The 17,829-nt window shown below is 38.1% G+C and overlaps 1 protein-coding gene across 1 annotated transcript in view; it reads left to right on the top strand.

The window, feature by feature from the left end:
* Positions 1-17,829, top strand: part of DGKB (diacylglycerol kinase beta) — a 610,815-nt gene that overhangs the window by 49,110 nt on the left and 543,876 nt on the right. The window contains exon 2 of the mRNA XM_037056254.1: positions 5,443-5,703. Coding sequence (XP_036912149.1) covers positions 5,634-5,703 — 70 coding nt within the window. The 5' untranslated portion in view covers positions 5,443-5,633. The remainder of the gene's footprint in view (positions 1-5,442; positions 5,704-17,829) is intronic.

Genomic DNA, 17,829 nt, shown 5'->3' with positions numbered 1-17,829 from the left:
TGCAGGTGGGCGCTCAGTGCACTGAGCCACACCAGCCAGGGCAGATTCTCTGAATTTCTTAATATTCATCAGGGCTTCTATTATACTCTCCTATTGGATTCCATTGCCTTTTTATTTTCCATATAACTTATTACAGTCCACAATTATTTCTTTGTGTAGTTGGTTTGTTTAATGTAAGATGTGCCTGAACAAGATCCAGGAGGTCAAATGCCATATCTGTTTTACGTATAACTATATCCCCAGCATCTGGCATAGTGCCTAGCATGCCACTGGGCTTAATTTAGATTTGTTTTTTTCATGGACAAATTAACAAATAAAGTGATAGCATCAATATCCCATTTAATTTTATTTTAGTTTTCTTTCAGAAAGTCTATGATTGATATTTTGGCCTTCTTCCTTTTTTATTCCTAAGATTTTTGCATTACCTACCTTATACTTTGGGGCTTATTACCCTTGAGACTCAGTAAATATTTTCAGTTCTCGATCTACCTTACATGTGTGTTCAGCGTACCTTGAGGTGTATTAACTTTATTAAGTGATTGGAGTCATGACATGCTTACTTTTAATACTTATTTAGAAACCTACGCTTAATGTGCTAACAAATAAGCTTTCAACACACCTGAGTCATTTATCGAGCTATCGCCTGTGTCTTCTGCACGAGGAGATTGATTTCCTTTCTTAATTACAGAGAATATGTTTTAGCCAAAGTGCAATGGACTACAGAGCCTTCTTTAACTCCTCCATCATAATTATGTTCTATCACTAACTAAGCAAAGACTAGATGAGAATGCTGGAATTACACTGCTTTCCATCATTGGATCCTTCCTGGTAGAAATTTTATGTGCCTAAAGAAAGCTGCTTTTGGGGGCCATAGGAAGTCTCTGCATGCGCCGTAGGGAATCCCAGCTGAATATTGTCATTCTCTTTCTACACATTTACAAAGGGCCAGAGACGATGAGAAATGCTGTCACTGTTCCCATCTCTTTCTGAGTCGTGAAGAATAGCTCTACCTCTTGCTTTAATGTTACACATACAACATTTCTCTATACACAGACTTCTGATGTGTCAGTTTAACTAGTTTAAAAGATTTGGCTAGGAAAACCTTCCCTATCTGCACCCCAAGTGTGTGTGTGTATTTGGATACATGTTGCTTCACATAATGAGATTTGGAACTACCCACATTGTGAGAAACTAAAGGTTTTCACTGGGAAAAGATGAGAGGATAGGTTTTATTCTAAGCATGTCAGTGGAAAAAGAAACCAAATTAAAATCCAAAGAGAATTGCCCTGGCCAGGTAGCTCGGTGGTTGGTTAGAGCATCATCCTGTTGTCCCAGGGTTGTGGGTTTGATCCCTGGTTAGGGCACATACCAGGATCAGCCAATGAGTGCATGGATAAGTAGGAAAACAAATCTATGTTTCTCTCTCTCTCAAGTCAATCAATAAAAAAATTAAATATTCAAACAGAAGCTCATGCTAGAGAAAAAAAGCTAAGTAATTTTTTGTTAGGTTGAAAAATATTTTCAGTATCTAGAAAGATAGTTTTGATGCTCATGTGTAATTGTTTTTTATATAAATTAGTTAATTTACATCTTAATTAAGGTGTTCCTTGGGAATGATGCTCATTTATATGGAGTTATAGTTAACAAAAAAGGAAATACTTACAAACAATGTGATAGAAAGCCTTTTTATTTCAACTTTCTACCCCTAAGTACAACTGCTTTTGTTTATGTCCATTTAGTTTAAGGAAAGGGGTGTGGCCCCTAGGAAAAGTGAAACCCAAAGTGGCTTCTGTTTCTGATGCCTTCCTTTTTCTCTTTTTTAAGGTTTTATTTATTTATTTTTAGAGAGAGGGAAAGGGAGGAAGAAAGAGAGGGAGAAAGATACTGAAGTGAGAAACATCTGTTGGTTGCTCTGGGAGATGCTGACCTGGGGACAAGACCCACAATGTAGGCAGGTGCCCTGACCATTCGACTGAGCCACACCCATCACGGGTCCGATGCCTTCTTTACACACCATTTTCCTTCTTGATTTAAGGGGCTCCTTCTAACTCTCTCACTCTAGTTCTTCTTTATGAAAAAGAATATAAGTGAATTCATTATACAAATGTTTATTGACCAACTACTATATACCAACCACTCAGAAAATAGCAATGAAGAAACAGACAAAAATCTCTGCTCTGTTAGGACTTGTATCTTAGCTCACATGAGAGGATGGTGGTACAGATATAATAAATACATCTAAATGATTGTCAAGGGCAAATGCAATAAACGTTTTTAGTTGCTTTGGCCTTTTTGTGGAATTTCATCAGGACTAAAAATCTCTTACGTTGCCTGTAATTTTTGTGCAAAGAGACAAATAACTGAATAGTATAAAAACATTACATATTTGATAATAGAAAGTTATGTTTAAAACAAAAAAGTGTAATGGATGGAGATGATATATATGAATGTATAACTTTAAATTGCCTGATCAGGTGAGGCTTTGCTAGAAAACAGCGTTCATGAGAAAACCTGCATTATGTTAACTAGTTATTTTAAATTTGAGTTTCTTTTACTTAATTAACTGGAAAATGTTAATAAATGTCAGAGCTGCCCTGGCTGGTGTAGCTCAGAGGTTGAGTGCCAGCCTGTGAATCAAAGGGTCACTGGTTTGATTCTCAGTCTAGGGCACATGCCTGGGTTGTGGGCCAGTTCCCCAGTAGGGGGCACGCAAGAGGAAACCACACATTGATGTTAGCTCCCTCTCTTTCTCCCTCCCTTCTCTGTCTAAACATAAAATGAATAAAATCTTAAAAAATAAATTTCAGAGCTAGTGGAAAGCTATAATTAACTAATTAATTACTATTCTAATTTGTTGATTAACTTACTGTTGGTAATTTGTCAGGTAGGCCTCTAGAGTCAGCTTAGTTTATGACTGTCCCTGGGCTTCAAAGAATAAGCCAAGTTAAAGCACAGAGAGAGCCAAGGGGGCAGGTAGCTATCACAACAATGTGAGAAAGAAAGAAAGTAAATTAAGTTGTTGACATTTTTCCAAAGTGATCAGTCCTCTGGCCTTTTCTGTAGGGTTTTCATTTTTCCTTACTGTCTTCAGAATAATGCCCAGATCTCTTTATTTTATATTACCCCCCCCCTTCAAAAAATTGGCCTCTTGCTGGATTCTCCAAGAGGTGCATCTGTGTTCAATAAAACTTTATTTACAAAACTAGGTTGTTGGCCAGATGTCTACAGTCAGCTGTTTGCCTACCCCTGGCTTACTTTATGGAACTCTACCATTCTTAGCAAATGGCTTGCATTCTAAAAGTTATCTCAGTAGTACAAGAAACTGCTTAATTTGCCATCAACATGACCATATTTCAGGTAGGAAGCTGGAGGAGGAGAAAAATGGTTGAAAGAGCTCTTACCGGCTGTTTACTCAAACAGAACTTTCCTATATTCCTCACTCAACATTGTTTGTATGTCATTAGCCACTTCTCCATGCAAAGAACCTAAGGAATATAGTTGCTCAGATGGACCTATTTTCATTCAATAAAATTAGGGTTCTGTAACCAAGGAAGTAAGAAAGACTGGGTATTGGGTGGGCTTCTAGAAGTTTCTGTCATAAGTAACTTAGGACACTCAGAGTTATTTTGTGAAGATCAAATGTTCTAACATGCAGTTGCTATGAGGATTGCACCGTGCATACTGTAAACTTTTAACAAAGCTGACACATTGTTGGAATGAGCATTATTTTTATCTTTTGTGTATTTTGATCTTTGTTGTGTTTCCAGTGCCTAGAATGTTCTCTGGCATACCTGTTGGCTCAGTAACAATATTTGAATAAGTAAACGAGCTGTCATTATTGTCAGTTAAGATGCTTGTGTTGTAGGAAGTAGAAACTGTATCATTTATTAAGAGAATATCACTTGCTTCCAGAAGTGACAAGATAGCTGGAGGGTCATTCTCAGACAGGAACAGGTATCCAATTATTGCTGCAATTATTTAGCTACAACTATTTTTACTCTGACCTTGAATCACTCCACTCAACATTTAAAGCTTCATGAGGCAAAGTCTAATGTACCAAATGTGACTGCATCATCTGTCTCACTTTAGATGGAGAGGACAGGACACCTTGTTTTATAGTCCCACCAAAGCTGCATGTAACTGGTGAGGAGCAAAAAATTAGGATGAAGTCAATGTGAAGGATGAAGTCAGCAGAAAGATACTAGGCAGAAGACATGAGGAAATGTCCATCATGCATTCCTGTTTCCTTTAGTTTGCATTGCGTCCACGAATGCATGCTTGTATATAACAGCATCCCCATGGAGAAAAAAGAGGCCTAGCAATTTGGCCTGTGTGAACACAACCGTATCTTCATTTTTTCCAATTAAATAGAAAACTATCACCTTGTAAAACTGAGCGCAGAAACCCTGCACAGATGACATTAACAAGAACAGTTCTCTAAGGTAAAGATGATAGGACAGGACAATGAGATTCTGGGGCTGATAATGGAGAATAGTGAAAAGAGGCAGAGGAAAGGTCAGGGACTACGACCAAAAAAAGGTGCTGTGATTTAGATAATGATACCTGCAGAAACTTTTTTTCTAATCATACAATGGTGTAAACTCTCTTACTGTTTCTAAATACTTAATTCTCTATAACAATTCTATTGCCAGTCTGCATGATTGCTGAGCAATTGGTTACCATCTCGGATAAAACGTTGAGCCCCAAAGGGTTTTCACTTTGTTTGCCCTTATCAATGTACCACTGAATATAGACCAGCGACAACCTAGGGCTTATTGTTAGGCACGAGTCACAATAGGGTCATTGACTATCATACAAGTCTGTCATGCATTAGGAATTTGCTTTAATTTGGTAAATTTTATTGGGATTTTAAAAAATTATTAAAACTAATTATGCTCTCTATTTCATTGCTAGAGAAAAAATAGTTTATATGATCCCCCAATTTTGATTTGCATGATTGTGAATATTAGTGCTAATATGGAACAACATCCTAAGACATTGTTGGAAATATTGTTATGTTAGTGAATTGTAAGCACAGGGAAGCTGCAGAGCTATATAACTCCTTTAATAATTTGGATCTAGAATTTTTTTATATTATGTGTAGATATTAGAGAATTGATAAAATCAGATTGATAAAAGTGACACCCTCATCAACTCTTTAAATGTGGAGTTTATAGCAAAAACAATCTTTTTATGAAGCTAGAGAAACATTTTTACATCTTGTAGCCTGAATCATATTTATTTATATGAACTCCCATTAGAAAATATATGTAAATGCCATTAAAGAGTGAACGGATATTAAAAATTGAGCATTATGCAAAATAGAAAAGCTTTAAAATACATTACTTAAGAACTAAAAATGGTTAACATTCTATAATCTCTCAGTGCTGTCCTTTGTGTAGTAATGCCACTCTTTTTATCTTTACGTTTCTCCTTTTGCAGTGCTTTAATGCATTATTGAAACTACAGACTTACAGCCACGGTGGTTTCATGTTGACAGACTGCATATTTTGAAAGCTTGAGGTGTTTTATCATAAAACATGCCTGGTGGAAAATTTGAAGCATAGGATTCTGCCAAACACCTGGATAAAGAATTCCTCACCTGGTATGTTAGAGAACTCAACACTATCACCATGACAAACCAGGAAAAGTGGGCCCACCTGAGCCCCTCAGAATTTTCTCAACTTCAGAAATATGCTGAGTGTAAGTATTCATATTAATATCATTTTACTTGGCATTTGTGCTAAACAAGGTACGATGATTTACAGAAACAGGTTACAGAGTATCATCAGTTTGGGGATAGATGTAGGTATGTCTTCTGTGTTTGCAAGTAGGTCGATGGCAGACTACCTTTTTGGCATAGGAAAAGTAAACTTAAATCAAACGTCAACTTGAGGAGAAAAGGAACTAAGATGCTAGATGCAAAACTAAACTTGGAAACACTTCACCTATAACAGAAGTGAAGCAAAGCGTAAGACAGCCTGGGGGAATGGAGGCTGGCAAGACGGGAGCCAGGAAGAAGAAGGAGAAGACAGTAATAAGGAAGTAAAAAGAGAAAAATAAATGGTGTTATTCTTGAGTCAACAGGACCTGATTCATAGACATTGGGAGGGAAGGGAAATTGGAGATGTTTTTCCTGTTTCTCAGCCTCGTATTTCCAAAAAGACTGTGAGTTGGGAGTCATAGATTCATTGTGGAGTTGGCTTTAAGGGTTGTAAAAAAAAAGAAGAAGAAGAAGAAGAAAAGCTTCCAGGACCTTAGGACAACTTGTTTAGTATGTGTATTTGGAGAAAAGATGTAGTGGTGTACTTTTAAATATTAATTTCTTTATAGGTACACAATAGGATTTTGTTTATAAGAAGTTTGTTTTTATCATAGATTTCTAGAAATATGTCTGTTTCAAGGAATGAGTTTCAGCTATTTATATAGCAACTGGGTCAAGGCCTTAAAGATAAAAAAGGAAGCAACTAATAAACAGGAAGCACTAAAAGATTTGGAAGATGATAAGTCAAGAAAAAGTAATCCATAGAGGACAGAATAAAAACGGTGAGAGTGAAGGGAATAGCATGATACTGGGAGAATAGAGTGCAAGAAATGGAAAGAGAAAAAAGCCAATAACTCATCATAATTAAAAATGCGAAAACTGAAGCAGCTGGTGATGGTAAGGCACAGAGGAATTATGGTATGGAGAAGAGAGGTGTTGGGAATAATGCGAATAATGTGGCAAGAGGCAGAGAAAATGGTCAAACATAGAAGAGGGATTTGGAACAATAAATAAATGTGATAGTAATAATGAATATTATTATTCATGCTACATATTATAAGTCAGGAAGATTAATAAACAATGCATGCTGTTGCAAAATCCAACCTCACAAGTTTTCTAGAGCTTTCCTAACTTGAAAGCTGCAGTACTCTGGGTGAGGGTTGAAGAATGCTGCTGAGTATTTACCAGGAAGTCACAAATCTGTAAGAACATGTGAGTATTTTTTAGTCAATAATAATAAAAATACAAGTATCATATAGAAGAGGTGGGTGTAATATTAAAAAAAACATTTTATTTATTTATTTTTAGAGAGGGGAAGGGAGGGAGAAAGAAAGGGAGGGAGAAAGGAAGGGAGAGAAACAGCAATGTGAGAGAGAATCATCCAACCATTATCTCTCGAATGTGCCCAGACAGGGGACTGAGCCCACAACCCTGGTGACCCTTCAAACTGTGGGACTATACCTAACCGACTGAGCCACACTGGACAGGGTGGGTGTCACAAACTTTTGACATCAAAATGTGCTCCTCATACTCAAAGACCGTTTGGAGCCACTGAAAGTACAATTCATTCATTTATCACATAAAGAAAATGTAGCCCCGGATGATTCATTTGTTGTGGACATCCTTATAATCAGTAATTTCTAATTGCCTAAAAATGATGTATCTATGATTCCCAATTTCTATATTCTCTTTGCATTTATATCCCCAAATTAAGTAAATATTTCTGAGCATCTTCTTTTGGGACAGTATTGTGCTTGATGTTGCAGGTAATGCAAATATGAACAGATGTGGACTGTGCCTTCAAGGAATTTACATTCTAACGAAGGCTGAAGCTCATGGACTGTTATTTCTGGGCAGAGGATTGTAAGTGCCACAAACACATTTGGGGGCTCTCTAGGGCTTAAGTATTCAATTTGAGATGGAGAAAGGGAAGTGTTTGCAGAAGTAGTAGGACTTGAGACAAATCTTGAAATATAGTTTTAAGGGAAGTGAAGAAGAAAACGATATAGATATAAAAGGATATTCAGCATCTTTTTGAGGAAGAGAGATGAGCCACACCACAAATTACAGGAGGACATGCACGTAAGTTTGTAAAAATGACATGGAATCCACATACACAGTGGTAAACTTGAGTTAGGCAGTGAGGAGGAATCGTGAGGTCTTAGAGGTAAAGTGACATACGCAATGCTGTGCTTGAGAAAGTTTGAATGGAGAACTATGGGAATGAGTGGAAAGAGACTAGAGTCAGGCCAGTGAGCTATTGGAGTAAACTAAGTAATGTGGATGGATGATGAGAAAAGACCAGAGAAGTGGAGGTTCAGCTGAAAACTAACAGAGGAGAACATGGGAAATAACAAAATATAGAATTGAGAGCTAAAGATGGATGGGGAATTTTGGTGACATAATCCCCTAAGTAAAGAAAACAATGAATTTGATTTAGATTTGTTGAATTTGGCTCGATTATTTAAATATATTTTCTGGTGTCTGAGTGCTTATAAGAAAAAATCCTTATAAGAAACATGAATATAAAATAGGTAAATTATTGCCATGACAGCTAAAATATCATTTATAATGGCTGTTAATTAAATATTGCAAATTTCCTTAGAATTGGTAAACAGAATTTAGTACTAAAGTCTTGCGTATATCACAGGCTGCTATTTTTATTGAACAAAGGGTGTATATTTAATTATGACAAAAGAAATCTTGATTTAATAATCAGTTTCATAAATGCCTAATAAAAAGTGTCATAAATGCAAAAGTTGTAACACTGAAACAAAGATGAATGAACATTCAATAAATTGGTAGCAAGAAGTAACATGGTAAGTGTAAGAACATTATTGAAATAGATTTTATGAGAAGATAAATTGATCGATTAACATTGAATGAAAAATCATAGTGCTATTTCCATGATCCCTTGACTTGCTATTTTTTTTTAAAAATAACAAAGACTACATAAAAAGTGTGAGACTTAATCCTTCATGATAGCGATTTTTCAATCACTGTGCCACAGAATTTTTAAAAACATGCAGTGCCTGACTATTTTAGTCAGGGCCACTGACCTTGAACTGTCAAAGAAAACAGTGACAACAAGCAACACAGCAATAGCCGTCTGGTGTGAGTGAGTCAAGATTATACCGATTTTTTTTCTTACACCTGACAAAAAATCTAATATATATTTTGGTGCACTGCAGAATTTTAGTAATAGGTGTATGTGCCATGAGATGAAAGTGGTTAAAAATCTCTGCTCTATGAAGTTTCCTGTGTAATTAAGAAGCAAAGACTATGCTGATTAGAATGTATCCTCGGGTCATAAATTTCCATTGTCAAAACATAACTGGAAACACACTTATCATCCTGAGGATGATAAAAGTAGTGTACTTTGCCTTGCTATCCAGTACGTATGATCTGTTTATCTGCGGTGTTTAAGAGTCAGATTTTTCATATTCGGGTGCAGTACTGGTAAAGTGACATTCACCCATACTCTGTCATAAAAGTGGTCAGTTGGATGTGCTATTTAGATGTCATTATGCATCTTTTAATAAGCAATTGTTGCCCCAACTGGAGTAGCTCAGTGGATTGAGTGCGGGCCTGCGAGCTAAGGGATGGAGGTTCGATTCCCAGTCAGGGCACATGCCTGGGTTGCAGGCCAGTTCCCAATGGGGGACACACGAAAGGCAACCATACATTGATATTTCTCTCCCTCTCTTCTTCCCTTCCCCTCTAAAGATAAATGAATTAAATCTTAAAAAAAAAAAGAAAAAAATGTTTATATGTAGTAGATAATTAAGTTAGAAACATATTATAGATTTAAGTATTCACTTGCAACATATTAAGATTATATCAAATAAGTGTTGTATATATTTTGGGGGGTGGGGTGGGGCTGTGGAACTCTAGGTCAAGTTAAATGAGTTCATGGAACCCTTACCCCAGCAAAAACAAAATGATTGGAGTTTAACCTAGAAAATGTCATTTTCTCATGCTACCTCATTTGGGGTCTTCTCTACAATTGCCACAATGCACCCCATGCATGTGGCTATAGCAAAGTACCATAGACTGGGTGACTTATAGAAACAACAGAAATTTATTTCTCACAGTTCTGGAGGCTGGAAGTCTGAGATCAGGTGCCAGCATGTTTGGGTACTGATAAGGGCCTTCCTTTGGGTTGCAAGAGGTCAAATTCTTTTTGTATCCTCACATGGTGGAAAGAGCAAAAAGGGGAGGGCAGCGAGCTCTCTGGGAACTTCTAAAAGGGCACTAACCCAGTCACTGCATCTGAACTGTACCCCCATGACCTCTCTAATCCCAAATTACTGGGGGTAAGGTTTTAACATATTCATTTAACATGCAATGAACATAGTCCACTTTACTCTGCAACTATGACTTCTCAGCTTCTAGGCTGTTCTCATGATGAATTGGGGTACACAGTGTGACTTGGGCACAGCGTTCCTGGTTAGGCAGCTGACACATCAGACAGTTTGTGTCCAAATCCTGGTCCTACCATATTTTAGGTTTTTGACTTTGGGAATGTTACTTCACATTTCTGTGTCCCATTTTTTGCACTTTGTGAAATGGGGAAAACAAGAAATACGTCAAGTGTTGTAAGTACTAATTGACTTAATATATGCCAAATAGTAAGAACATTGCCTGGCAAATTATTTATGATGGAACTGTTCCTTATTTTACTAGAGAGGGAGTGAGTTTATTATATTGGCTGTTGGAACATATTGTTGATAGTCAAATAGAAAAGTGCCACATTTTGGAGTTTGGGTCAGTGTCTTATTTTCTGTTACAAGACTAGATTCTTTGCACAAGGTCAAAGCAGCTGGTGGTATTCGCAGCCTGGGTTCTGTGTTGCCCCCACAAATGATGCATGCAGATAGCTAACGTGGACCCTGCTGTGGCTGCCGACAGCATGCTGAGACCATGCTCTCGTTTAGCTTTCAGGCTGAGTCACTCCGTGGGAAAGATGTCCACTGATGTGTGGGAGAGGAGTATCATTTGAATTTCCACTCTTTATATGAAGTCATGAAACTGTAGTGATAAGATAGCTCTCACTCCCACTATGTAGAGAATTGAGGTTATCACATTATCAGTTTGTCAATGTTTCCTGCTGTGGTTTTATGGCACAGTGAAGGGTTAAGAAACTCCAAATCTCTTCATGGACAACACTATTTCCTATGTGAAACCTACACAGTATTTCTAAACAATCCATTATCTGCCCACATATTGTCACTTAGAATTAGCTTTTTATCGGCTATATAGAAAGTGTGTTGTATAGCATGCAAATTATTTTTGAAAAATACTGGGCTATTATGGGGGGAACACTTTCAAATGTTCATGTATTTTATACTGTTTATAGGAGCTGGCATTGTAGAGAGATGCAAAATTATGATGGACTGTTCTTCTCAATAAGGACTGGCGTGCCTAATTTTGGACGTATTATACAATTTTTTTTTTCCACTGGAGAGAAGCATGCAGCCTGGCTTAGCGAAAAGAGCGCAGGCTTTGTGAGCAAATCACTGTTGGACAATGTTGTACAGCAGCCCTGCCTTCTACTTAGTAGTGGTGTCATCTCAACAGTGTTACATAAGTGGCCTTGATCCTCAGCTTTCTCACTGGGAAGAGCTCAAAGTATTGTAGGATTTAGTGAGACAATAATCACCATCATAATAAAGCAAAGACTTTTAGCACCATACGCTAAACAATATACAAGTGTTCATTTTTTTTATCACAATAAGCCTTGGAGGGAGGCAAATGACCTCCTTCAGGCAGATTACTTGGCCCATTGCCATGGCAAAATAAGTGGTAACAAAGATAAAACAGTAATTCATCTATGCTTCTTAACGAAGATCAATACATCATGCTTCCAAAACAGGGAAATCTGAAATTCGGGAGTCAGGTCCTTACATCCCCCTCAGGAACAACCATCTCTCAAAGAGTTTTTGCAAATAAGGCAAAGCAAGGGAGCAAAGCTGCTCACAGTGGTTTTGGCCTCAAAATGTCCTTCTAATCTCTCCTCCTGGTAGATTGGACCTAATTATGCGTTAACTTCAGCAACGCTCTGCCTAAAGGAGAGGCATGTTCCTGAATTCTACCCACACTCACTCCTCCTGTGCCTGGAACTTCTCTCCCTCTTCCTTTATGAAAACATGGGAGGAGAAAGGGGGATGAGAAGAAAATCATGAAGCAACTGTAATAAAAATATGGGAAATTTCTTTTCCTTTTCCAGTAGCCTTACTCTCCAGAATCCCAGCGTCTAGTGTGATGATCCAATTTGAGAGATGTTTTGTGCTGATTCATACTAGAAGGGGTTCGGAGGATGGAGGGAGAGAGACTTGACCGCATCCCATGGGTGTATCTTCTTCAATTGATTGTTAGGTGTGTTTAGATCACTTGCTAGCCCTCTTTCTGAGCTGTCTTGTAGGAATTAGCTTTTCCTTTTGGCCTTTGCCCTGTGATGATACACTGATGGTATTTTGGGAAGCCAAGCCACTTACTGATAATTACTCTCTTTGCACAAGGTCATTCGGCACAGTGGCCGAGAACACACGATTTAGTCAGATAAAACTGGGTGTGAGTTCTGGTGCTGTGCTATATACCTCCGTTCCCTCACCTGTGTCCTAGGGTGCAATATCGATGAAGTGTGAAGATGCAGGTAAAGTGACCAGGGCTTAATATATTATTGCTGTGAGGAGGGTCATGAGGGTGGCGACTGAGGCAGTTTAATAACAAACAAGGACTTTCCCCCCTCCTTTGATTACGCTGCTTAGGTGAAATGTGTTGACTTTGCCCTGACACTTGGTCTGAATTGGGAATCTGCGACTCTATTTTAGGTAATCCATGTCTCTCATTTCCGACCCTGTTTCTTCTGATTCACACTGATTAACTAAGCAGTTCCTGGCTCTGACCCAGATTTTATTTCTGGGATATATGTTGGCTGCACAATCTTTTTTTGCCTCATCTTTGGCTGTAGTTTCTGTCTATCTGTTGTACCGCTTCAGACTGAATATCCTGTTGGTGGCTTCTCTGGGTCCGCATGTCTTAAATTTTTCAACACTAAATCTTGCCAATAATAAAGAAAATAATAATTATGAATATCTAAATTTTCATTATTTTTATATCTTAAAAAGACCTCATTTTCAATGATTTTAAACATTTAGTATTTTTAATGTTGGATAGTTGCCACAAACCCAATTGTATTAAGATTCATGATTGTGCAAACTTGAAGTTTGAAGCTAGGATTCCTGTGAAGTATTGGTCGAGGCGAACAAAATTAGGTCACCGTTGACAAATTCACAAAACCTCGGTGGCTTAACAACATAGCCGTTTCTTGCTCATATTGTATTTCCAAATCTGAGTCAGTAAATGGTTCACTTTTACTCCTCAGTCAAGTCCCAGACAGCCGGAGCAGCCGTCAGCTTTAAACATTGGCAAACGCCATGGCAGTGAGAGATGGAGGACTTGTGGGTTGGGTGCTGGCTCTGAAGGCTTCTCCTTGGTAATGAGTGATGTGCTTACATTTCCTTGGCCCTGGCGACCCACATGACCACATCTAGCTTCCACGGAGCAGAGAAATGCATTCCTTCTGTCAGCTCAGTGTCGGGAGACAAGTGAAATATTGGGTGAAAACTGCTAATGTGGCCAGTATCACACCAATGAAATATAACCTGTCATTTACCTTGGAACATTAAGCAAGTCATCATTAAATCTCTTCAAGCTTCTGTCTCTTCATCTATAAAGTGAGGATAACACTCCCTATTTATAAATAAAGACTCTTGTTTTACAACTAGGATTAGTATGAGAAATTATAACAAGTTACTTCTATTCATACACATTAAATGATATTCTTTTTATTTTTATTTTATTTTTATTTTTTTAATATATTTTATTGATTATACCATTACAGTTGTTCTATTCCCCCCCTTCAATCCCCTCCCCCCGCACCCTCCCTCCCCCACCATTCTCCCCCCCTTAGTTTATAACCACGTGTCTCAAGTTCTTTGGATTCTATTTTTCCCCCACTATTCTCACCCTCCCCCCTATCTATTTTCTACCTACCATCTTTACTCAGTTATAGGTTAAAGCTTGTTATTCAGTGGACAATTCCTTCATCCCCCAGCTGGCATTATAGCTGGAAGTGTCCCCTCCCCTCTCCCACACAAGTATGCAGGCTAGGGAAGTGTGATTTTACTCATTGGTCATTACTTCACTAATAATATTCAGTATCTTTTACTCTTAGACATTGATTGGCTCTGGGTAATACAGAAATGAATATTTTGATGCTTTTTATCAAAGGGTTTAGTCTATTGAGAGAAACAAGGTGGCAAATGATAAAGCAATGAAATACATTCTGTGAATGTACTATATGCAAGAACATTTTTAGTTTAGGTATAATTGAAATAGCATTGTATTAGTTTTAGGTGTCCAACATAATAATTTAATGTTTTGTGAAATGATTAGCACAATAAATTTAGCTAACTTTCATTACCACACAGTTACAGTTTCTGTGTGTGTGGAGAGAACTTTTATGATATATTATCTTAGGAACTTTCAAATATGCAGTATAGTATTATTAACTATAGTCACAGTACTGCACAGTACATCCCCAGGACTTATATATCTTAGGAGTGGAAGTTTGTGCCTTTTGACCATCTTTATCCCATCCCCCCCCCCCCGCCCCTTCTCTCACACCCTCACCTTCAACCTTGGGCAACCACCAATCTGGTCTCTGTGTGTTCAACTTTTTAATTTCCTATTCCACATGTAGGTGAGATCTTACAGTATTTGTCTTTCTCTTTTCTGACTTACTTAGCCTAATACATTTGAGGTCTATCCAGGTTATTTCAAATGGCAGGATGTCCTTTCTCATGGCTGAATATATAAAGTGAATAGGGTAAAAAGAGGGATTTTATTCTTTCCCATCAGAGAGAAAGACATGTTTATTATGGAGCAGTAGGGAAATAACTTGCGCTGAAAGATTCTGAACTTATGGCCCAATTTGATTTTTTGTTTTTGTTTTAGTTTTGCTCAAATGTCTTATGTTCATCTCTAATGTTTATCTTCTTAGTGTCTTAGCTTTGTCCTTTAGCAAGTTACATAACCTTCTAAACTTTCATTTTCTCAGCTGTGTAATTAAGAAGATAATAAAGCCTATCTCACAAGATTGTTGTAGGATTCCAAATAACATGTATGGAAGTGCTTTGTACCACTAACCACCATGCATAAGTTAATTATTGCTTCCTTTGTTATTATCCATAGTTTGTTCAGAGTTATCCTATTTCTTTTATTTTTATGCAGTTCAATATCTCTGCTTCTCCTAAACACACATTTCTAATTTCATCATGTACTGAATTTTACAGTTCACTCCTATGGGACTGTGTAAGAAATACCCTCCTGCTCTTGTGGCCCAATTTTCTTCTTTAACCTCTTAAATCATAGTTTATCTTCAAGTCCTATAGCCTCTTTCAAAGCATTCCCAAGGCATCTTCAGATGCGAGACTGATTTCCTCATATCTGAAAATGTGTTCTATAAGGAAGAACATTGCCACAACTGCAGTGGGTATTAGATTTTATCCTAATCATCATGTAACAAGTTAGCTTGCTACACAGTCATGATGCCAGAGGTACTGACTAGGTCAGAAAAAAAGAACTGTATTGATCACGCCATAGCGAACAGCAAGTAGCTCATGTTTTTACAGGCTACCCTTCTTCAGTTTCCATGGGGAAACATGAAAAGGGCCAGGCGACCTCTGCACAAGCAGTGGCTTCCATTTTTGGAGAGGAATCCCAAGTTTGGGGAACACGAATCTTTCATAACAGATAGCTAACAAATGCACATTTTGCTCAAGAGGAGCTTGCAATCTCTCTCTTTCTCCCAAGGTTTTTCACTGTGAAAGCATTCTTGAAATGATAGCCTGGAATAAAAATAGCCTGTATTTCTGCTTGTAAAACCTGCAGAAACATGAAACATTGAGAAGTGTCTCCCGGTAAACCCAAGTGTATAGTAGTTATCACCACCTTAATCAGTAGCCCAGAGGTGGAAGAAAATTTGTGTTTTCCCAACAGGATGCTCTTTAGTCCATATAAAGGTAGCCTCAGGTTTGTGCCTGGAAATGACTTGTCTCGGTCTCTCACCCCCTTTCTTCCCTTTGACCTACAACTGGCCGTTCGCGTCGTCCTCTGTGTGCTCTACACGTTTAAGGTAGAAGAAGGCTCACTTTCTTTATTTTTATTCATGCAGTGAAGATGAAAGAAAACACATTTAGTTGCTGGTATTTTTGAGACTACTCATAAAAAACAGGCTTAATTTTTAAATTTTATTCAAGGAAATATGCCTCTTAAAACAGAGACATTTACACACATACCTCTTTCAAATGACAGTCACCGTGAACTTAATTTTCAGCATCTTATTATAGAATAAACACAGAAATGAAGAATTCGGGAGAAGGGAACAAACAGTCTCAATCCAGGCAGAGTACCCCCCGTGCCCCCCCCCCCCCCGAATGCTTGGAGAACTCCATGCGGCTTAACGGATGTGGAGGATGCTGCTGACTTCCTGTCCAATGTCATAAGTACCTTTGGAGCAGAATGAGTTACTCTTTGAACTGCTAGAGCTGCCAAATGATGAATGACTTCTGTACCTTTTTATCTCATTTTCTTACTAGGTTAGGATAATTCATTGTCCCTTGAAATCCATCCCACTACTGAAGTCAGTGGGAACCCAAAACTCTTATGTGAAAAAATCAAGAAGAGAGTAAAATTCTTTGACTTGGACAGAAAAGTCTCCCAGATGTTTACAAAATTCTGCCAAATAGTTCTGGTTTATAGTTTCCCTATGTATATCACAGATTAGTCATGGTATGTTTTTAAATTCCTGCCATATGAAAGTTTTTCTTTAGAAATTGGCTCTTAAAAGCTCTTTGTTAAAAGTTATTTAAGGAGGTAGTATGCAATGAAAAGCATCCCTCAGAGTTTATGGAGCAGAAGATACATTCTGATCATTGCAACAGTACAGTTTGATGTGACTACTGAAATAGTCTATCACCGACATCAGATGAGGTGGTTATGATGGGAAGAAAAATCAGTGTGTACAATTTTTCCTAAACTTATGAGCCAGAATTATTCTAAAGAACCCTTTCTGGATGAGCATGTTTTGCCTTTCACTTATATTCACTTCACAGATGCCAGAATTTTTTTTTAAATTTACATTTTAAACATTTAGGGCTCTTTGGGGTCAGAGAGAATGAACTCAATGATCTTCAGCCTCCTCCCCCCCCCGCCCCCCCTTGGTGGCAGTGACATCAGGTACTGCTGTGTGAATCGCAGGGAAGTCCTCCTGAAGCAGCAATCACTGCTCCTCCACAGGCCATTTAGGGGACACTACTGTATGGTGCCCTTCCGTGTAATGACAATTTCTGCCATTTTCAAAGTTGCTTTCTGCTGAAGGCCTTGCACGACTTCTTCTTCCACTATTTCCTTCTTAGTCCACTCCTGGCTGCCAACATCATTATATTGAGTTCTGGGCAAATTTTCCTTTTGCTGCCTTATCTCCCAGTATGATCAAAAGAGAATAGAGTTGAGAAGTAAAAAAAAAAATACCATTAATTTAAGTTTCTTGAATAATTCATCTTAAGGAAATAGGTGTTTCTAAAATGACCACTGACCAAATCCCATGTGCCCTGTAATCCCATACTGCTCCAGTGTTCCTGAGTCCACTTTCCATACAAAGTAAGAGAACTCTTCCTCCTCCCTCATGGTTTCCCTTTCATCCACTCTTTGAGATCCTTGAGTATCTGAAAAGTTCAGTATCAAGGAAGTTTATACTTTGTGTTTGGCTCCTTTTTCCTATAGTCTGTAGACTATAGGAGCTGTGGGCTCTGACTGGGAATTGAACCGGCAACCTATCTGTTCATAGGCAAGCACTCAATCCACTGAGCCACACCAGCCAGGGCTATTTCTAGTTCTTTTCTGGTTCTCCATAACTTCTGACTGATCCCACTTAAATTGATGAAAACCACAAGGATTTGCTGATGTCTTGGGGAGACTGAAGGCTGGCAGAGCTTGAC

This window comes from Sturnira hondurensis, unplaced genomic scaffold, assembly GCF_014824575.4.
Source record: "Sturnira hondurensis isolate 20B ecotype Veracruz unplaced genomic scaffold, ASM1482457v3 Scaffold0008897, whole genome shotgun sequence".
Classification (NCBI taxonomy): Eukaryota; Metazoa; Chordata; class Mammalia; order Chiroptera; family Phyllostomidae; genus Sturnira; species Sturnira hondurensis.
This window is presented reverse-complemented; position numbering and strand designations above follow the sequence as displayed.